Here is a 22,783-nt window from a genome sequence, read left to right as displayed (position 1 = left end):
CCCGGCCCACCACCAACCATGCTGTTGTACAGCGGCGGCGTCCACGCCTCATCAGAAATTCAGAACCGTCCGTTTCGCCCGGGGCCCAGCACCGTTGTACCACCCCGTTTTGAGCCTTTAGCGTCCAGGGCTCGCACTCTCTTATTTTACTCTGTTTATTTTTTATGTATATAAGCCACTATTAATTCTCTGTCGTCGAAATTACAGCAACAGGTGCAGCACGAGGAATTATGGATCGATCGATACGCAAAGGTTCATTCACGACGCGGGTGCGGTGATTAATTGCCTAAGCAGACCAACCACGCGGGCATGCTTCTCATGCACATGCATACGTAGATCTAGCCGAGCCGAGTATAGATCGGGAAAAAGGATACTCATATCATACCAGATTAGCGACCGAACGCGCTAAACAAATGCGCATATCTTGCCCGACTAATGCTGAAATCCGCTGAACTAATGCGCGATATCTGTCTATCTATCTGGAACTAGACGACGAGCAGCTGGGTTATTAATTGTGGAGCAGCGGCGCCAACCTGCGCCGCATGCAGTACGTTTTTCACCACGCGCGCGCGCGCATTGAACCTGCCGACACAGTGACGAGGCGCGCGTCTGGGCTCGGTACGACCCGCGGCGGGTAGATACAAGGGGCTCGCTCGACCCGAGCACGACACGGCGCGCCATGCATGCAGCGCGGCAACACGTACGCGGCGAGAGGATGCCCATGCATGCACGCGGGCACGCGGCCGGCATGCACGTACGCAAAGGCAAATCTTTTCTACTACTACTGGTACAAAGATATATCGGTGTAGCTCCAAGATAGAAAGCGGGCTAGGAGATATACCTATCCAGTCACTCTGTCCCCACCGTTTTCTATCTATCTATCTAAAAAGAAAAGCTCTATCTCCACCGTATTTCGCGTAGGGGGGAGAGACATTTTGATCGCGTATGTGGCACGGCGCCGCGGGGGGCTGCCGGCCGCCCATGCATGGGTGCATGCATGCATGCACGCGCGCGGCGTGAGAGGTTGTGTGTCATGTGTGGCTACGCGCCGCGCTCCGACGAGGACGAGGGCGATGTCAGCGCGGCGCACTTGTCCCGGCATGGCCGCGCCACGTCGGCCCGGGGGCCGCACACGTGTCCGGTGAGGCCTCACCGTGCAGGCGTTTCCGTTTCACCGCCTGCCTGCGCAGTCCGCACCCTCCCTCTTTTGTCCGCATGCCCGGCTCATTAATCCCGCCATATCTATCTATCGCCTCACCAGGCCCAGGCCCTGCCTGGACCAGCCGCTATAAAACGCCATCGCCCCCGTAACAAACGGCGTCGTCGGCGCATACAAAGTGTGCAAACATACATACATACATACATCTCGTATACCTTGGTTCTTGGTGTGAGATCGATCGGTGGAGGGAGGGAGGGAGGGAGGAAGAGTCGTAGGGTAGAGAGAGAGAGAGAGATCAATCAGTAGAGGCACCAGCAGCCCTCCCTTTTGTAGGGGCACCCCCTTACTTTCCCTCTCTTTTTTCTTCTCCTTTGCCTGGCCAGCTTCCTCTCTCCTCCCTCTCTTTCTTACACTCTTGGGCCCTTTCCAGTTGTCCACGCTCCCCCCACTCTTTTTCACCATTCTCTCGCCCTCATCCCCTCCCCAGCCAGCGTCCTCCTCCTCTGGCCTCCCCGGACCTTCCCTTCCCTTCCCTACTTGTACCAGGGCTCCTTTTCCTATTTCATCCTCTCCCTCCAATTCTACTCCCTCCCTCTCCCTCTCTCCCTCTCCGCCCGCACCATACTCACTCGGTGTGTGTGCGAGAGAGAGGAAGGAGATGAGCTAGGAGCACAGCCCGGAAACCACAATTAATTCCCTACAATTCACTAGTCCTGCTCCCTCTCGATTGCTCCACACAATTCTACAGCCAACCACCTGTTGCACATACAGATTTTGCCTTCCTTTGCTAGCTTGGTGCCCCGCCGGACAATTTGCGGAGTAGAGGCGGTGGTGCCGTGGCGGCATCATCCATGCAGCAGCACCAGCACCAGGGTGACGCGTCTCAGTACGGGGCGCCGCCGCAGCCGGCGGACATGGGGCCGTTCTCCGCGCAGCAGGCTCCGGCCCCTGTGCCGCTGAGCGTCCGGCCACCGCCGACCCAGCACCAGCAGCAGCAGAACCCGCAGCCGAGCTACGACGAATTGGCCGGCGCGTCGGGCGCCGGCGCCAGCGGCTTCCCCGACGACGACATGCTGGGCGACTCCGGCGGGCACAGCGGCGGCGGGCTGGGGTCGGGCGGCAACCGGTGGCCGCGGGAGGAGACGCTGGCCCTCATCAGGATCCGGTCGGAGATGGACACCACCTTCCGCGACGCCACCCTCAAGGTCCCCCTCTGGGAGGAGGTCTCCAGGTAAGAAAGAGGTCGACAAAGTAAAATCGCACGGTAATTTCCACACGCATTTCGCAATTCACCGCAGCGGCATCTTGTCTCGGCCATGATTTCCCCCCTGCGCAAGCGCAAGCGGCTAACGGTTTCGTGGAATTTAGCGCTGGTTGGAATGGGATGGTATGGTTCCACATGAAATGATGGCAAATTATGCGCCCTTGTTGTTATCTCCTCGAATTTCTAGTTTTCCTTGCCTTTCCTGGCCGATCTAATGAAATGCGCCTCGGTTTCAGCGAGGCCGTGGAGTAGGAGGAGGAGTGGTAGGCGTAGGGTGGCGGTAAGAATCTGGGGCGGGCTCCTGGGGATCGTTCGTACCACGGTGTGAGTGCAGGCGCAGGCAGGCAGGCTGCAGGCGCAGTCTGCCACTGTTTTTCGCTTTCAGTTTTTGGGAAAAGAAGGAAGGCAGCCTTTCTCTCCCATCCCAATGCGGCCTCACTCATGCATCTTTGTTTATTTCCATCCCCATTTTTCTACTGCCATCGGCTTCAATTCCCCTCTCTCACCCCTCAAAAGACGAGATGGCCTGCGCTTAACTAATTCCCATTCTGCCTATATGCTTCCTTCCTCGCCCTTCCCTCTCCTTGTCTCTTTCGTCGGCCCGGAGAGGAGGAAAAAGAGAAGACACACACGCGAAGCTTCTTCTTCTTCTTCTTCCTCCTCCTCCTCCTCCTCTTGTAAACGCACCGCTGCTCATTTAATCCGCTCTGCTTCTCTTGCTTCCAGTCCTTTGATTGATTGGTTGATTGGTTGTAGTACCACGCAACGCGAGTAATTAACCTTCCGTTTCTGTCTTGGTTTTGGTCTCAGGAAGCTTGCGGAGCTGGGCTACAAGAGGAGCGCCAAGAAGTGCAAGGAGAAGTTCGAGAACGTGCACAAGTACTACAAGCGCACCAAGGAGGGCCGCGCCGGCCGGCAGGACGGCAAGAGCTACCGCTTCTTCCAGGAGCTCGAGGCACTGCACGCCGCCACCGCCGCCGCGCAGCACCACCAGCAGCACCAGGAGCAGTTGCCTCTCGTCGTCAGTGCCGCCCCCCCGCCGCAGATGCACGCCTTCTCCGCGCCGCAGCCGATGAGCGCAATGCCGCCGCCGCCGGGGCCGATGCAGCCGGCCCCTATATCTTCGGCGGCGCCTGCGCCGGCCGTGGAGCCTCCCCAGCCGCCGCCTGTCAGCCTGCAAGGTCTGAGCTTCCCGTGCATGTCCGACTCCGAGTCGGATGACGACGACGACTCCGAGGACGACGACATGACGGCCGAGACCGGCGGCAGCCCGGACGGCCTCGGCAAGCGAAAGCGTGGCGGCGGGGGTAGCAAAAAGATGATGGCTTTCTTCGAGGGCCTGATGAAGCAGGTCGTACAGAGGCAGGAGGAGATGCAGCAGCGGTTCCTGGAGACCATGGAGAAGAGGGAGGCCGAGCGCACGGCGCGGGAGGAGGCCTGGCGCCGGCAGGAGGTGGCCCGGCTTAACCGTGAGCAGGAGCAGCTCGCCCAAGAGCGCGCCGCGGCAGCTTCCCGCGATGCCTCCATCATCGCCTTCCTCCAGCGCATCGGTGGGCAGGCCGTGCATGTCCCACCCGTCGTCATCCCCATGCCAACGCCGATGCAGGTCCAGACCTCGCCGCCGCCAAAGAAACCTCGACAGCACCTGCCGCCACCGCCACCGTCACAGGCCACACAGCAGCCACAGCCGCAGCCGCAGCCTCAGCCTCAGCCCATCCCAGCTGCGCCCCTCCAACAACAACCGCCGTCGCAACCACCACACAAGGAAACGACGCGCGAAGAGGCCGGGACGCCCCGCAGCGCACCGGCCCCGACTTCTGCCGGCTTATCACTCGCGCTGGTTCCCGTCGCCACGGAGCAGCACGTCGTCGAGGCCGCTGGTCTGGGAGGAGGGGAGAGCGTAGGGGGGCCGTCGTCGTCACGGTGGCCCAAGACGGAGGTGCACGCGCTTATCCAGCTGCGCATGGACATGGACAATCGCTACCAGGAGAACGGACCAAAGGGCCCGCTCTGGGAGGAGATCTCCGCCGGGATGCGGCGGCTGGGTTACAGCCGCAACTCCAAACGGTGCAAGGAGAAGTGGGAGAACATCAACAAGTACTTCAAGAAGGTGAAGGAGAGCAACAAGAGGCGGCCGGAGGACTCCAAGACATGCCCGTACTTCCACCAGCTCGAGGCCATCTACCGCAAGAAGCACAACGGCGGCGGCAGCAGCGGCGCCGCGGCCAACAACGCCGTCGTGCCTGTCCCTGCCGTCGCGGAGCATCAGAACCTGAACCGGCACGAGATCGAGATCGAGGGGAAGAAGATCAACGACACCGACAAGAGGAACAACGGAGGAGTCGGAGCCGCGCAGGTACCGACAAGCAACGGGCAGACAACGCCGCCGACGGCCACGTTCGACCTGGGTGTAAAAAAGGTAATCTCGCACACCATTTTTACCTTGCAGCTTAGCGTGTTTGAGCTCGATCGGTCGATCACGATGGATGTTTTTCGGGGTGGAAACTAACCGGATATGCGCTTGCCGTAAAGCCAGAAGACGCTGTGAGGGAGCTGAACGAGCAGCCGCACCGGGAGTTCACGACGGACGAGACCGACAGCGACGACATGGGCGATGACTACACTGACGACGGCGAGGACGGCGAGGACGACGGCAAAATGCAGTACAGGATACAGTTCCAGAGGCCAAACCCCGTCGGCACCAACAATGCGCCTCCATCACCAACCACCGCGGCGACAGCGGCGCCGACATCGACCCCCGCGAGCTCCTTTCTCGCCATGGTTCAGTAGGCGCGCTCAGCACCATGGATCATCAGCATACTTCCAGTTCCAGACAGACAATAACCTCGAAGCATCACCACCATCACCATCACCGAGTCACCGTTCCATGCGTCACCTCCTCGAGTCGATCATCGCCATCACATCACACCATCGATCACCGACGACGACCGTTCCTTTTCACCTTGTAATTCCTCTCGTGCCATTCCATTAATTTATTGATTCGTTCTGTGTAATAAGAGCCTCTCTTCTGTCCCCTAAACCGGCCAAGGAGGCAGAGGGGGTGGCCGGTAGAGCAAGCAAGTCCCTGCGTAACATAGGTGTTCATCCTCGTGTTAAGGCCAAGAATTGTACATCGATGTAAGAGTCCCTGATGTCTGTTTTCTTCTTCTTCTTCTTCTTCTTCTTCTTCTTTCTGCGGTATACAGGTTTGTATACGGGTATACATGAATTACATACATTTCAAGTAACTTGGATCAGACTCATCAGAGGGCCGAAAACTGTTTTTACGAGTATAAATGTTGTTACAGTGTATACTTTGTGTGGCTATTCTTTTTTTTTTTGCGGGAACTTTGTGTGGCGATTCGATCATATGTTCACATGTTTTTGGTTTTCATTCATTGTAGAGATTCTACGTGGTCCACCTTTTTTTTGAGTGGACCTATTTTTTTACCTTGCCAATATGACTTTTCTTAAGCTCGGTGTTTGAAATTATGAGCTCATCAATGTAAGTACCACTAGACTACTCCATCCGTTCCGAATTACTTGTCTTGAATTTGTCTAGATACGGACGTATCTAAACTCATTTTAGTGCTAGGTACCTTCGTATCTAGACAAATCTAAGACAAGTAATTCGGAACGGAGGGAGTAGTTTATAGAAGAAGCCACTTGTACTGTTAAAATTATTTTTCTTCACCCCACATACTGGTAGTAGGATCAGGAAACTGAAGTGTGCGCACAGCATAATAAAATTCTTTCTCTAGTGACATGGCCATGTGTCATTTAGTCAATTATTTACTTGCATGCACTCGGCCTTTTAAGTGAAATGGAAGAAATTGGTTAAAAAACATTTCATTGTACTAAAACAAAACTCATATGACATGCCATATTTCTTTTGAAATATAAATTCCATTTCTACAATTGAAGAATTAAATAGAATTGTGATGCATAGATTCTTTGTGACGAAAAACTACAGGGAAAGCCCCTACTGTGTCATTTTTAAAAGGAAGTGCATAATATGTACAATGGGTGGGTTCATCTGGAATATACTCATAAAGTTGCATGCCCTCTTTGAGACTAGGCTTATCATTTAGATTGTTATGTACCCATTCATATGTAAACCCACCCATTGTTATATGATACATCTCCAACGTATCTATAATTTTTGATTGTTCCATACTATTATATTGTCTCTTTTGGATCTTTTATATGCATTAATATGCTATTTTATATGATTTTTGGGACTAACCTACTAACCTAGAGCCCAATGTCAGTTCCTATTTTTTTTTCTTGTTTTAGAGTTTCGCAGAAAAGGAATACCAAACGGAGTCCAAATCGCGATGATTTTTCTTGAACCAGAAGACATCCAGAGGGTTCAGAGTGCACGTCAGGAAAGCCACGAGGCGGCCACAAGGACGGAGGGCGCGCCCCCCACCCTTGTGGGCCCATCATGACTCCACCGACCTATTTCTCCCGCCTATATATTCTCGAATATCCCAAAACTTATTAGGAGAGCCACAAAATCATTTTTCACCGCCGCAACCTTCTGTACCCGTGAGATCCCATCTAGAGGCCTTTTCCGGCATCCTGTCGGAGGGGGATTCAATCACGGAGGGCTTCTACATCAACACCAGTACCTCGCCGATGAAGCATGAGTAGTTTACCATAGACCTACTGGTCCATAGCTAGTAGCTAGATGGCTTCTTCTCTCTCTTTGATTCTCAATACCATATTCTCCTTGATGTTCTTGGAGATCTATTCGATGTAATTCTTTTTTGCGGTGTGTTTGCTGAGATCCGATGAATTGTGGATTTATGATCAGCTTATCTATGAATATTATTTGAATCTCCTCTGTATTCTTATATGCATGATTTGATATCTTTGCAAGTCTCTTCGAACTATCGATTTGGTTTAGCCAACTAGATTGGTTTTTCTTGCAATGGGAGAAGTTCTTAGTTTTGGGTTCAATCTTGCGGTGCTCGAGGATAACAAGATGGGGTTTTCATTATATTGCTTGAGTTTATCCCGCTACATCATGTCATCTTACTTAATGCGTTACTATGTTCTTATGAACTTAATACTCTAGATGCAGGCAGGAGTCAGTCAATGTGTGGAGTAATAGTAGTAGATGCAAAATTCTTTCGGTCTACTTGATATGGACGTGATGCCTATATTCATGATCATTGCCTTAGATATGGTCATAACTTTGCGCTTTTCTATCAATTGCTCGGCAGTAATTTGTTCACCCACCGTAACATTTCCTATCTTGAGAGAAGCCTCTAGTGAAACCTATGCCCCCCGGGTCTATTTTCCATCATATAAGTTTTCGATCTACAATTTTAGTTTTCTATTTACTTTCTTTGCAATCTTTTACTTTTCATTCCATAAACCAAAAATACCAAAAATATCACTTTACCGTTTATCCATCTATATCAGATCTCACTTTGCAAATAACCGTGAAGGGATTGACAACCCCTTTGTCGCGTTGGGTGCAAGTTGGTGTTTGTTTGTGCAGGTATTCGGTGGTTTGTTGCGTGGTCTCTTACTGTATTGATACCTTGGTTCTCAAAAGCTGAGGGAAATACTTACTCTACTTTGCTGCATCACCCTTTCCTCTTCAAGGGAAAAACCAACGCAAGATCAAGAGGTAGCAGGAAGAGTTTCTGGCGTTGTTGTCGGGGAGATCTACGCCAAGGCGAGACATACCAAGTACCCATCATAAACTCTCATCCCTCACATTACATTATTTTCCATTCGCCTCTCGTTTTTCTCTCCCTCATTTCTAAGACGATTTTCAAATAGATTCGCCTTTTCTTCGCCCCTCTTCCGTTCGTCTTCTTCGTCTGCTTTTTGTGTGCTCGTGTGTTGGATTGCTTGCTTGGTCACGATTGCTCAATATAATACCAAATTGTGTGACTTTTCCAATACCAACAACAATGATTTTATTAGTACTTTGATTGCTCCCACTACTAATGCGGAATCTTGTGAAATTAATACCGCTTTGCCGAATCTTGTTATGAAAGATCAATTTTCCGGCCTTCCCAATGAAGATGTCGCATCCCATGTTAATAATTTCGTTGATTTGTGTGATAGGCAAAAGAAAAAAGATGTGGATAATGATATTGTTAAATTGAATCTATTTCCGTTCTCACTTCGAGATCGTGCTAAAACTTGGTTTTCATCTTTGCCTAAAAATAGTATTGATTCATGGAATAAGTGTAAAGATACTTTTATTTCCAAGAATTTTCCTCCCGCTAAGATCATCTCCCTTAGGAACGATATTATGTTTAAGCAACTTGATCATGAACAGGTTGCACAATCTTGGGAGAGGATGAAATTAATGATTAGAAATTGCCCTACTCATGGTTTGAATTTGTGGATGATTATACAAAACTTTTATGCCGGATTGAATTTTGCTTCTAGAAATCTTTTAGATTCGGCTGCGGGAGGTACTTTTATGTAAATTACTTTAGGAGAAGCCACTAAACTCCTAGATAATATTATGGTTAATTATTCTCAATGGCATACCGAAAGATCTTCCACTAGTAAAAAGGTGGATGAGATTGAAGATATTAATGTTTTGAGTGGAAAGATGGATGAGCTTATGAAATTATTTGCTAGCAGTAGTGCTCCTACTGATCCTAATGATATGCCTTTGTCTACTTTGATTTAGAATAATAATGAATCTATGGATGTGAATTTTGTTGGTAGGAACAATTTTGGTAATAACACGTATAGAGGTAATTTTAATCCTAGGCCATTTCCTAGTAATTCCTCTAATAATCTATAATACACAAATAGTTGATCCCCACTAAGTCTAATTCTCCCAACATGCAGCCCTCCACATCACCAAATGTGCCACGTCATCATCCACTAGAATAATTTTGTAGCACATCCATATCCCAATTTAATTGTTCCATCTCCAATAGTCCAACATACATGCATATTATTTGTTCACATAGAATTACTTCTGAAAATAATAGCTTTCGATTTAGATCATTTCATGCATATAGAATGTATCTAAAATTAATCTTTAAAATCCCGCAGCAACGCGTGGGGAAATCACCTAGTTATGGTAATTCCTACAACAATTTTTATGGAAATTATAATAAGATGCCCTCTGATTTTTAGAATAGTGTTAAAAATTTGTAAGTACACAAAAGAATTTCAATGCTTTGATTGAAGAAAAATTGCTTAAGATTAATGATTTGGCTAGTAACGTGGATATAATTTCTCTTGATGTTGATTCTTTGAAACTTAGATCTATTCCACCTAAGCATGATATTAATGAGTCTCTTAAAGCCATAAGAATTTCCATTGATGAGTGCTAAGAAAGAACCGCTAAGATGCGTGCTTAAAAAGATTGGTTTATAAAATCACGTTCTTCTAGTTTCCATGAAAATAATGATGAAGATCTTAAAGTAATTGATGTGACTCCTATTGAATCTTTTTTTTCCAATGTAAATCTTGATAAGATGGGACTGGAGATGAGTCAACTTTAGTTAGAAGGCGTCCCAATGATTCAGAGTTTTTAGATCTTGATGCAAAAATTGATAAAAGTGGGATTGGAGAGGTCAAAACTTTAGGTAGCAATGAACCCACTCTTTTAGATTTCAAGAAATTTAATTACGATAATTGTTCTTTAATAGATTGTATTTCCTTGTTCCAATCCATGTTGAATTCTCCTCATCCTAATAGTCAAAACAAAGCTTTTACTAAACATATCGTTGATGCTATGATGCAATCTTTTGAAGAAAAGCTTGAATTGGAAGTTTCTACCCTAAAAAACTTTATGATGAGTGGAAACCTACTATTAATATTAAGATTAAAGATTATGCATGCCATACTTTTTGTGATTTGGGTGCTAGTGTTTCCATGATTCCAAAAACTTTATGTGATGTGTTAGGTTTCCGTGAATTTGATGATTGTTCCTTAAATTTGCATCTTGCGGATTCCACTATTAAGAAATCTATGGGAAGGATTAATGATGTTATTATTGTTGCAAATAGGAATTATGTGCCCGTAGATTTCATTGCACTTGATATAGATTGCAATCCTACATGTCCTATTATTTTTGGTAGACCTTTCCTTAGAACGATTGATCCAATTATTGATATGAAAGAAGGAAACATTAGATTTCAATTTCCGTTAAGGAAAAGCATGGAACACTTCCCTAGAAAGAAAATTAAATTGCCTTATGAAACTATTATGAGAGACACTTATGGATTGCATGCCAAAAATGATAATACTTAGATCTATTCGTGTTTTATGCCTAGTTAAGGGCGTTAAACAATAGCGCTTGTTGGGAGGCAACCCAATTTTATTTTTATTTTGCTTTTAGGTCCTGTTTTGCATTAAATAATTCATCTAGACTCTATTTAGATGTTATTTTGTGTTTTAATTAGTGTTTGTGCCAAGGAAGACATTTGGGATAGCTTACGGTGATAGTTGATTTGATCCTGCTGAAAAACAGAAACTTTTATGCCTAGGACATTTGTTTTAATTTCTAACAGATGGGCGATAAAATACTAATTCTTTCTGCATAGGATTAGTACACAAATTTCCTAGGACTTCATAATTTCTCAGGATTTTTGGAGTTACAAAAGTATTCAATATCTCCGGATTGCTACAGGCTGTTCTGTTTTTGACAGATTCTGTTTTCCGTGTGTTGTTTGCTTATTTTGATGAATCTATGGCTAGTATCGGGGGGTACGAACCATGGAAAAGTTGGAATACAGTAAATATTATACCAATATAAATAAATAATGAGTTCACAACAGTATCAAAAGTGGTGATTTATTTTCTTATACTAAGAGAGCTTACGAGATTTTCTGTTGAAGTTTTGTGTCGTGAAGTTTTCAAGTTTTGGGTAAGGATTTGATGGACTATGAAATAAGGAGTGGCAAGAGCCTGGGGATGCCCAAGGCACCCCAAGGTAATATTCAAGGATTCCAAGAGCCTAAGCTTGGGGATGCCCCGGGAAGGTATCCCCTCTTTCGTCTTCGTCTATCGGTAACTTATTTGAGGCTATATTTTTATTTACCACATAATATGTGTTTTGCTTGGAGCATCTTGTATGATTTGAGTCTTTGCTTTTTAGTTTGCCACAATCATCCTTGCTGTTCACACCTTTTGAGAGAGACATGCATGAATCGTGATTTATTAGAATACTCTATGTGCTTCACTTATATCTTTTGAGCTAGGCAATTTTGCTCTAGTGCTTCACTTATATATTTTTAGAGCACGGTGGTGGTTTTATTTTATAGAAATTGATGAACTCTCATACCTCATTTATATTATTTTGAGAACCTTTAAAACATCATGGTAATTTGCTTTTGTTATAAAATTAATCCTAATATGATAGGCATCCAAGAAGGATATAATAAAAACTTTCATATAAAGTGCATTTAATATTATGAGAAGTTTGATTCCTTATGATTGTTTTGAGATATGAAGATGGTGATATTAGAGTCATGCTAGTGAGTAGTTTTGAATTTGAGAAATACTTGTGTTAAGTTTTGTGAGTCTCGTAGCATGCATGTATGGTGAACCGTTATGTAACGAAGTTGGAGCATGAGATATTTTTTGATTGTCTTACTCATGAGTGCATTACAAAAAAAGACAGATCCGTGACATTTTGGGACGAACGATTTTTTTGTCATGCTTATGACACTTCTATGACGATAATTGTGACAAAACCCGGTATCATCATAGATGTGGTGCGCTCCTACTTCTATGATAAAAAATTATGACATAAAATGGGCTTTTCGTCCTGGGCGGGCCGGAGACGCAGCTGCATGACATTCTTTGAGCCATCCATGATAGAAAAAATGTGGTAGAAGCGAGGGCGAGGAAAATATCGGGAGTTCCCGGTTACGGTGGGTGGTCGGGGGCCAAGCGATGCGTGTTTCTGTCTTACACGTACGCGCGTGGGTGCGAGGCGTTGGGCTCTAACTGAACCCGAGCGAGGCATTCGCCTACTGAACCCGAGCGATCACACTGCAAGCTACGCGCTACTGAACCCGAGCGATCGATCGATGGCTGTTAACTGAACCCGATCGAGCGGTTCCTTTGCTACTGCTGCTAACTGAAGCCGATCGGTGCTGCCTCTGGATGAACAGTGAGCGTTGTTGGGGGGGGAGGTGGATGAACAGTTCCCCGTGGGGGGGTTGGATGAATAGGACCCCGTGGTAGTAGAGGTTGTTGCCGCTAGATGAACATGATCCTGATCAAGCCGGTTGCGGGTGGATGAACAGGACCCCGTGGAGGGCTGGATGAACAGGACGACCCCGTGGAGGGCTGGTTGGATAGTAGCCGGTGGAAGGCTGGATGAACTATAGCCCGTGGAGGGGTGGCTGAACAGGACCCCGTGGAGAGGGCTGGTTGAATAGTAGCCGGTGGAGGAGCAGTGGAGGCTGGATGAACAGGAGCCCGTGGATGAATAGTCGCAGGTGGAGGCTGGAGGAGGTCGACGGTGGATGAACAGTAGCCCGTGGAGGCAGTCGACGATGGAGATGAACAGTATCCTATGGAGTCCCGTTTTGCGGTACGCCACACCCCTCCCGATGAATAGGACCCCCGTTTCGACCGTCGCGCTCCAACACAAGTCCGTTTCCTCCATTTTGGGGTAGGCCACACCTCTCCCGATCAACAGGACCCCGTTTCGACTGTAGGGGGTCCAAGATAAGTCCATTTCCTCCGTTTTGCGGTACGCCAGACCACTCCTGATGAACAGGATCCCGTTTTGATCGTGACAGGTCAAACATAAGACTGTTTCCTCCGTTCCGTGGTACGCCAGGCCTCGTTTCGATTGGCTGTTCCGTCCAAGCCAGTTGGCTCCCGATGAACACGATGACGACGCAGTTTGTCCGTTCCGACCCAGCCATGTACACGAGGCCTGTCCGTACGTATGCGCGAGTAGGCGTTCGAGACCCTGCCCATATGTACGTACGTGGCCCTATTTACTTTCTTGCACCTTGGCCGCTTTACGTACGTGTACACGATATTAACGGGACTGCGTGACATGGTACGTGCGCCTCTACTACGACACGTGCGCACCTCTACTACGACACATGCCCTTCCTTACACGGCCACGGTTCATCGCTGCAGCCTGCAGATAGACCGATCGACCAGTATGTACGTACATGTTTGTGACTAGAATGACAACACTATGTATGCTTCTACCAGGTGGATCCCGAGTGTCAGACACTTCCTTGCGTGCGAAGATGTAGCTGGTGGGTCCCAGCAGTCAGGGCGCGAATCATTTTTTTGCCCGTAATATGGACACACTTTCTTACATGTGAAGATGTAGGTGGTGGGTCCTAGCAGTCAGGGGGAAACATTTTTTTCGCGAAATACGGTGGCCCGTCCGGTGGGTCCCTGCTGTCAGGTAGAGGAATCATTATTTTGCGCGTGATAAGGAGGCACTTCCTTACTGCGGCCGTGGACCCATCTGTTAGCCTCTCCATGTACAGTACTCTTTCGATGGAAGTCGTTCGTTGATGACATTGATCAAGCCGCGCTGTGAGCACCAAGGCAGTGGACGACGGCGAGGCCTAGGAAGGGGACGACGTGGAGCCGGGGAAGACGCAACAGTGGATGCCCACGCGGGGAGGAGTACGAGAGTTCACTGGTTCGGCTTCGGTGTGAGGCTGGTCGCCGCAGGGCCTGGCCAGAGGTGGGAGTAGTAGGGGGCGGTGAGGCCTCCGCGGCAGCACAACCGGCCACGGGAGGCAGGAGCAGGGGAACAACCGGCGCTGCTTTGGGCACCTAGAGCAAGAAGACCAGAGGTTGAAGAAGCACTACGACCGTTGGATGGACATCATACGGTGACTGGAGCTAGAATTGTTCATATTGACTAAGTTAACAAAGCCCTCCGTCCGCGTGAACTTAGTAGGCCCACAAGTCAGCCTCCCATATGGTGGGTTCCAGCTAGCAATGGGAGTATTCATTTTCTTATACGTAATAAGGAAGCACTTCCTTGCGTGTGAAGATATAGCTGGTGGGTCTGAGCTGTCATTGGCGGGAGCGTTTTTTTCACGAAAGACAGAGGCCCTTCCGGTGGGTCCCAGATGTCACGTGGAGGAATCATTATTTTGCGCGTAATAAGGAGGCATTTCCTTGTGTATGGCCGTGGATCTAGCTGTCAGCCTCTCCACATACAGTCCACTTCCGATGGATGTCGTTCGTTGACCATGCTGACCACGCCGCGCCAAGAGAACCAGGGCGGTGGACGACGGCAAGGCCTACGAAGGGAATGACATGGAGCCGGGGAAGACGTGGCAGTGGATGCCCATGCTGAGGGGAGTACGAGCGCTGACTGGTCGGCTGCGGGGTGAGGCTGATGTTGCCAGAAAATAACAGGATATGCGGGTGGGTAGAGGGATGGCCTGGCGGCAGCAGGGCCGGCCACAGGAGGAGGGAGCAGGCAGTCCCGCCGGCGATGGTTTGGGCGGTTGGAGCAGGAAGATCAGAGATTGAAGAAGCATGGCGGCCGTTGGATGGACATCCAACAGTCACTACTCTGTGTTGACTAAGTTGACAAAGCCTTGCGTACGCGTCAATTTTTTTTAGGACAGCGTCATCATGAACCTAGTAGGCCCAGAAGTCGGCCTCCAAATCTGTGGAAAACATAATACAATCCATTAGCCATTATTTTCAATAATTTACAACATGTTTGCTAATTCTTAAGGATATTTTGAAGCCTATATTCTTTTTATTAGCATTAGAGATCATATATTCTGGGCACTGCTAAAAAATTCAATGCAAATTTTCATATTTCGGTGGAGTCCGAACTCTTTTAATCACAAAATTTTGAGTCACGTTAAAATTAATTTTAAAAAAGTTATATCAAAATAAAATTCAAAAAGATTCTCCACCAAAAAATGAATGAAATTTAAAATATTTACTAGCAAGATGCCCATGCGTCGCACGGAACATGAAGATGCATTTGTATGAGTAGTTTATCTTGTGGGAGAAAAGGATAAATGAGGGAAGACCTTATCTGCAAATGTGGAGAGGAGTGCGGGTAAATTGTCATAGTTTCCTTCCTATCCGTTAGATATAGATCGGACGGCCTATATTGCAGGATGGCAGGCACACCATCATCACCAACTCTGCTTTTTATAAGAGTAGAGAAATCCAGAAAAACGATATTTTAATGTAATTGCCGGTTGGCTTTGGTTTAAAAATTTACAACCCATTTCTTACAACTTATAGACCATTTTCTAGGGAATCCCATTTCTTACTACTTACATATCCCTCCTCGTCTTAAAAGATTTGTGGCCCAGTAGGGCCGAGAAAAGCAAGTAGGCCTCGGTTGGGTATTCTCCAAAAAAAAAGAACTAGGCTAGCCATTTTCCGAAAGAAAAAAAGATATCAACTGGGCTCATCATGTGCTTAAATAAAAGCGCAAGCATGGGCTTGATGGGCCACATCCCCCGCACAGTGCGCAGTTGAGCTCCGTCTCTAAAACAAAAAAATAACTGGGCGAGCTGCGGCGTCCTTGGGGTTATCCGCTCATTGTGTAATTTTCTCGTTTATTGACTACATTGACAATGGCGTGGGGCCTATTGTAGTTGTCAAACAATTAGGATGAAGTATTTTTTTGGCTTGTAGGAGTAATAACGAGGCACCTTCTTGCGTAATGCAATGACCCTAGTGGGTCCCTACTGTCAGCCTCTCCACGTACAGTCATCTCCTTATTCCTCTTGGTTGTTGACCATGTTGACAACGCTAGACGGCGGCGGGCACAGCGAGCGAACTAAGGCGGAGAACGAGGCGAGGCCTCGGACAGGAACGAACTGGAGTAGTGGAAGGTGCGGCAGTGTAGTGGCATGCAGAGGGTAGTACGAGGGCAATTAGATCTAACTGAAGCTTACAAACAGTACAAAAAGCCCAAGGATTAATTTTTCATCAAATTTAGACAAGACCCAAATTGAACATGGCAATAACATCTAACCCAACCACTCTTTTTTGTAGTCACAAATAAATGGATCGGTCGGATCCATAAAATCAACATCCTGTGCAAAAACATTTATTGGAGGATGACTACAAGTTGTTGTAAATAGAAGCCGAGCACATTCAGAAGCCCATTTGTCCACCTGAAACTTCTTTTTTTGCTGTTCAACATGTCCGTCCATGTTGATTTGTTGCCCAAGACACATCGAAAGGATTTCGACTCCTTTGTCATGTTGATTTGTTGGAGTTTATGGAAGCAAAGGAATGGTAGAGTTTTGGTAGGAATAATTTGTGTAATGAGCGGGAACTGTTCGGGAACATTTTTAGGGAGCGCCACCCATGGGCTCTAGCGAGAGGGAGTGGAGTTCTACAATTTTGTGAGTAGTAGCTTAGGAGGTATTTGAGGAGATGGTAGGCATGCCTCTGGTGATTCTTGCGGCTTTGTAAACCTTGTATATATTGTTTCTCCCCTTCTATAAAGCTAAGGCACGCCTTTCGCGTGCTCTCGAAAAAAACATGTCCGTCCGTGAGAAATCTCTTACGAAAAATTTAAGCCTCATGGACAATAGTAACCTGGCATTCAACATGAAGAATGTGGCAAAGCTTCTTTTTGCCTGGTTGGATGCATATCCATCCATCGTTATTGTCCTCAAACGAATGTCATGAGAACTGAGAAAATCCTGGTGCTTATTACGCCACCGATTGGTTATACGTTTTTCTCCATGTGGTAGCAGTGCCTAAGTAGACATGAAGACTGAAAATAGTTAAGGTTTGAAAAAAGAGTATGTCGAAAGAGCGACATCTAAACGGTTAATTCTAGTACAACATATACAGGCTTTCAATATGCATGAAATCATCACCTCTATATATAAATTCTCCAAAGATCGAAAGCATCGTAGCAAGCCAATAATTATGTTCAGATCAAAACTAAACATTCCGATATATAAGATCTTGACAGAATCCAGCAGCATTGATAGTCTATCCATGGACGAACTCTTCATTGAGCATATAACATAATATTAGTACCAAAGTGTACTCCAAGATGATATAAAACTTGTGCGCACGAATAAAAAATGCAGCTTATGATTACAAATGTGTAGATGATAATGTACTGTACCTGAAAAAGTGAGGAGCCAAACACCAACTTCCTGTGATCATTAAACGGATCATGAATTACACCCAAGGTCTCCAGTTTGGGCGCAGAGACGACAGTTATTTGCGAAGGTTTATAACAATCATCAAGGAGCAACCTTTGAAGTGAAGGGGCATCTTCCATGATGAGTTGTTGTCCTTCAAAACAAATTCCAATGCTTTTAAGGTGAGGCGACTTTATTTGGGGACAACTGATAGGGATTTCTATTCCCAAAACAATCAGCAAGCGCTCCAAGGCAGGGAACTGGAGTGGACGATGCTGTGCAGTGAGGCCTCGGACAGATAAACACCACAAGCAAAAGTTTTTTTAGCAGTTGGAGTCGAAGCATTTGTACCAGATCTTGTGGTAGATGGCACCAGGCGAAGGTGGCGGTGTGGAGAGAGGAGGAAAACCGTGAGATGGATAATGGTGGTGTGGGCACAAATTCTTGGTGTGTTCGTGGTACAAAACTTTCGTGGTAATGGTAGAACTCAAACTGGTGGAGTTTTCCGAATTCAGGGGATGCCAGCCAAGCGTCCACCATGCATGGTATGGACAGTAGGTATTGTGTCGGGATGCAGAGGCATTGAACAGGGCCCTGCTGGTGAGAGGAGCCAATGGCTCTGAGGAGATCAAATTCAGGGAGGACAGAAATCTGATGACAGTCGAGATTGAGGGGTGCGGAGTTCCATATTGGGCGCCACCGAGTTGAGAGGACTTGTGTGTGGCATCAATCCTTGGTGGGGAGAAGCGAGATGATCTCCTCGAGGATGACGTCTGGGAGATCGCCGATGCGGTCCACCAGAGATTCTACCGGTTCCTAAGATCCGGGTGGGGGGGGGGGGGGGCTCACCGCTTCTCCCCACGCTGCCGGGTGTGGGATCTACAACTGGCGTCGTCGCTGGCAGGAGCCTCATCTTCTTGGCTCTGGGGCCAATCTATTCCATTTTCCTTGTGGGCGTCGCACCGAGCTCACGAGTTTGAGCAGAGTAGCCAGAGACGAGCCTAGTGGCAGTGCGAGTGGGGAAGAAGCAGGGCTGGGGTTTTCTGTACGAGTGGAAGAAGAGGAGCAGGCATTTTCTGTACGAGTGAGGAAGAAGCTGAGCGGGGGTTTTCTGGACGAGTGAGGAAGATGGGGAGCGGGGGGGGGGGGGGGGGATTGGGGCGAGACGGAAGCGGGAGAGCGAGCTGCAGTATAAGTGGAAGCGAGGAGGAAGGAGGGTTTTTCTAAGATCAAGCCCTCTTCAAGAAATATGGGCTTCTCCTTGCAAAAAACAAAAACAAATGGGCTTTAAGATGGATAGGCTTTTGTATCGGCCTAGTTGGCTGCCCATGTTTTGTACTGGAGGGCCTTGTGCTAGAGGCAGCCCAAGTAACTCTCCAGCTTATTGCCCATTCGAAAGAAAAAAAGAGACGCCTCCAGCTTATGGCTACTTATCGGTAACCTTTTTCAACTTGGAATCCACCAAATTAGAGGATGCGGTACTGGATGCAGACACTCACACTGGTCGCATAGCGCGGCAAAGTGAGGTGTCAAATAATAGGCCTATAATATACTTACTAGATTGTGAAGGTTCACAGGCTAGTCAACATTCACATTAAACCAAGCTTCAGAAGATACGGTATGCATACTAACATTCATAAGAACAAAAGTTCAGCATGTTTATGCATCTCAATGATTCACCATACTATAACCAATACAAAGCTGTGAGAAGGTGTGGAAAGAAAGAAAATCGGTCGATGCTTCTCTGAGCAAAGGGCCTCCCTACGCACGCATTAATTTCCTGGGCATGCTTGTTTATTCTCAATGTTGTGAGCACTTTGAGCATGTTGGCAACTCCATAGCTAGCTAGCTGCCTCATCTTGCAATTGATACTGACACATTTGCAGTAAACGCATGAGGCAATAGAGATGACTCAACATGAGTCCATATTGTGTAGTTCCCCTGAAATCATCTTCGTTGTCCTGAATCTGAAAAGATAAGAAAACAATAGCTATACTTAAACGGTGTTGCAAAACAGTAGCACATATCAATAGCTCGGCATGACAAAACACGATCATCTGGACGAAGGGGATACTAACCTGCCTGAGGAAGATTATATATAATTTCATAAGTCCTTAGTTGATTTCCACCTTCGGCTGCACTGCTTGTTTGGTCCTCCACACATGAGATGGTCGTTCCGCACTGCAATCAGCAAGTCAACGTACGAATAAGCTTATTTCATCTTGCCGTGGCCATTGCACCTAGTTATGAATGTAGGAATACCTGGAGCACCATGGGGTTAGCTAACAGCAGGTAGATGCAGCCATATAATTTTGTGCGGTGCTACCAAAATTGAGGTTGGTATCCCTTCCCGTATGAGAATTCTTCTTGAAGTTGGTTAAATGTGACGGCTTGTTCTTTGCATCAAACTTGCCTTTCCCCTGAGATTTGTTCTTCTTGTTTTGGGGCTGATTGGGCTGGAAGTTCTTCTCGTGTACCATGTGGGCACCAGAAGCTCCCTCAGCAACCCGAGCACGTGTGTATTTTGCTCTCGCCTTCTCTTCAAAATCAAGAGTGCTAATGAGATCCGAAACGGAGAACTCATGTCTCTTGTTTTTCAGAGAAGTAACAAAATTGTTCCACGAAGGTCGAAGCTTGGCAATGATGGTTCCAGCAACAAATTTGTCCGGTAACGCACACTTAAAGTACTCAAGTTCCTTAGCGAGTGGCTGTATCTCATGAGTCTGTTGAACAACAGAGCGCTCATTAGTCATCTTGTAGTCACAGAATTGCTCCATGACGTACAACTTGTTGCCAGCGCCCGAGGCCCCAAACATGGCCTCGAGCGCAGCCCACATGTCTTTGCCGCTGTCAAACGACATATATGAATCCACAATGGAATCATAAAGAACACCCAGCGGGGCGGTTTTGAAGAGGGTATCCATGTTCTCAAAAGCTTCCTGATGTGTAGGATTAAGATCGCCCTCAGGCTTACCCTTAGTGCCGTCATAGCAGTACATGATCTGAAACCAATATACTGCTCTTGTGCGCCACCTTTTATATTACACCCCCTTAAAAGTAGGCGGCTTCAAAAGCGCAACAAAACCACTCAGAGTAAATTGCCTATAATCTGGTTTTTGGATTGGATTGTTGAATATATGAGCAATTTACTATGAGATTTAATCCGAATCAACAGTAAATAGATCATGACGACAATTGCAAAGATCAAAGTAATGATGCCGACTAAACCAGGAGGACAGAACCACATACTGTACAGCGGGAGCAGAACCGCTATGGTTGATGTTGTCACTCATGTCGTTGATGAAGAGGTTACCGAGGTCGGGGAAGAAGGCTGTTGTTGAGGAAGTCGTCGCTGGCAGCAGTCACAAGAGTGTGCTCCCCAAAAACCCGATCGCCCCTCTCCCGTACAGGATCACGAAAGGCGGGGTTTAGAGGACTGCTGTCCCTTCTCGTGGTGCATGCCGGAAGGAGGGCTGGAGAAGAATTGTGTGGCAGTGCTAAGATCTGGAATGGTGCGAAACCATATGATACAACGGCGTCTAGGGTAGAGCCTGTCAGGTCAGTCGTGCGAGTAAGACCAAGTATAATAGCAGGCCTTTGGCCCAAACCCCACGTCCAAGTAAATAATAGCCCCACTATCCAAAAGAATTAGAAACGGTTGAGTAATTAAGGCGTTCGTTAATTATTAATTAATGACTTAATAAATTTTCCAACCAACAAAAATATAGTCCACATGCATAGCTTTTGTCCTTGGACAGGCTCATTTTCGAAGAGCGCACATGTAGGTTTCCTATTATCATGCTCATGCAAATGCTAGAATGGATCACATTGTAAAGTGGTGCAACTCACACTCACCCAATAGTATGGGACTAAATTTTAGTCCCACTCACACCACACTTAGAGCATGGTTAATAGTATAGCCAACATCCGGCTATATGAAATTAACACATCATCTAGAACCAACCTAATAGCCTGCTAGTACAATAGTTAGTCCCTTTAGTATAATAATATATCATTAATAATGGCCCCACCTTTTGTCTCACAAAGTACGTTGGAGCTCCTGCTACAACCGGCTACAAGTTTACAACCCGCTTCTCTTCTCTCTCCTTCAACTAAGCACAAATACTATATTTAAATCCTTATAGCCTGCTTATGTCATCTAATGGTAGTACTTGCTCTAAAGTTAATCTCCACTATGTAGTCTGAAATGCCGGGCGTGTAGCGGGCGGTGCCCTCAATCGGCACACCACTTCAATGGCGGAAGCAATGAGAGGTCGCGTCGCCCTGACTTGCCATCAATGTGGAGCGGCGGGCTCTGCTACCTCTTGAGCACTGCGTTGGTTTTCCCTTGAAGAGGAAAGGGTGATGCAGTAAAGCAGCGTAAGTATTTCCCTCAGTTTTTGAGAACCAAGGTATCAATCCAGTAGGAGATCACGCTCAAGTCCCACGCACCTACACAAACAAATAAGAACCTCGCAACCAACGTGATAAAGGGGTTGTCAATCCCTTCTCGGTCACTTACGAGAGTGAGATCTAATAGATTTGATAAGATAATATTTTTGGTATTTTTATGATAAAGAGAAATAAAGATGCAAAGTAAAATAAATGGCAAAGGAAATAACTAAGTATTGGAAGATTAATATGATGGAAGATAGACCTGGGGGCCATAGGTTTCGCTAGTGGCTTCTCTCAAGAGCATAAGTATTACGGTGGGTAAACGAATTACCGTCGAGAAATTGATAGAATTGAGCATAGTTGTGAGAATATCTAGGTATGATCATGTATATAGGCATCACGTCCAAGACAAGTAGACCGACTCCTGCCTGCATCTACTACTATTACTCCACACATCGACCGCTATCCAGCATGCATCTAGAGTATTAAGTTCAAGAGAACAGAGTAATGCTTTAAGGAAGATGACATGATGTAGAGGGATAAACTCATGCAATATGATATAAACCCCATTTTTATCCTCGATGTCAACAATACAATACGTATCGGTTCCCTTTCTGTCACTGGGATCGAACACCGCAAGATTGAACCCAAAGCTAAGCACTTCTCCCATTGCAAGAAAGATCAATCTAGTAGGCCAAACTAAACTGATAATTCAAAGAGACTTGCAAAGATAAACCAATCATACATAAAATAATTCAGAGGAGATTCAAATATTGTTCATAGATAATCTGGATCATAAACCCACAATTCATCGGATCTTGACAAACACACCGCAAAAGAAGATTACATCGAATAGATCTCCAAGAAAATCGA

General features: G+C 46.8%; 1 protein-coding gene across 2 annotated transcripts; it reads left to right on the top strand.

The window, feature by feature from the left end:
- Nucleotides 1-1,332: 1,332 nt before the first annotated feature.
- LOC123189945 (trihelix transcription factor GTL1) lies at nucleotides 1,333-5,758 on the top strand. Of its 2 annotated transcripts, none has more exons than XM_044602469.1 (3): nucleotides 1,333-2,390; nucleotides 3,234-4,842; nucleotides 4,960-5,758. In XM_044602469.1, the coding sequence occupies exons 1-3, from the start codon at nucleotides 2,011-2,013 to the stop codon at nucleotides 4,969-4,971; spliced, it is 2,001 nt and encodes a 666-aa protein (XP_044458404.1). In that variant the 5' UTR covers nucleotides 1,333-2,010; the 3' UTR covers nucleotides 4,972-5,758. The 2 variants fall into 2 exon arrangements, with proteins under 2 accessions (XP_044458404.1, XP_044458403.1); XM_044602468.1 differs by having other exon boundaries at nucleotides 1,337-2,390; nucleotides 4,956-5,758.
- Nucleotides 5,759-22,783: the final 17,025 nt, after the last annotated feature.

The sequence above is a fragment of the Triticum aestivum genome, chromosome 2A (assembly GCF_018294505.1).
Source record: "Triticum aestivum cultivar Chinese Spring chromosome 2A, IWGSC CS RefSeq v2.1, whole genome shotgun sequence".
Taxonomy (NCBI): domain Eukaryota; kingdom Viridiplantae; phylum Streptophyta; class Magnoliopsida; order Poales; family Poaceae; genus Triticum; species Triticum aestivum.
Note: the sequence above shows the minus strand (reverse complement) of the source record. Positions and strands in the feature narration are given on the sequence as shown.

Coding starts and splice junctions, on each gene's coding strand:
- LOC123189945 (XM_044602468.1), top strand. CDS start 2,011: ATGCAGCAGCACCAGCACCAGGGTGACGCGTCTCAGTACGGGGCGCCG. Junction 2,391..3,233: donor CTCTGGGAGGAGGTCTCCAG/GTAAGAAAGAGG, acceptor TTTTGGTCTCAG/GAAGCTTGCGGAGCTGGGCT. Junction 4,843..4,955: donor TCGACCTGGGTGTAAAAAAG/GTAATCTCGCAC, acceptor CTTGCCGTAAAG/CCAGAAGACGCTGTGAGGGA.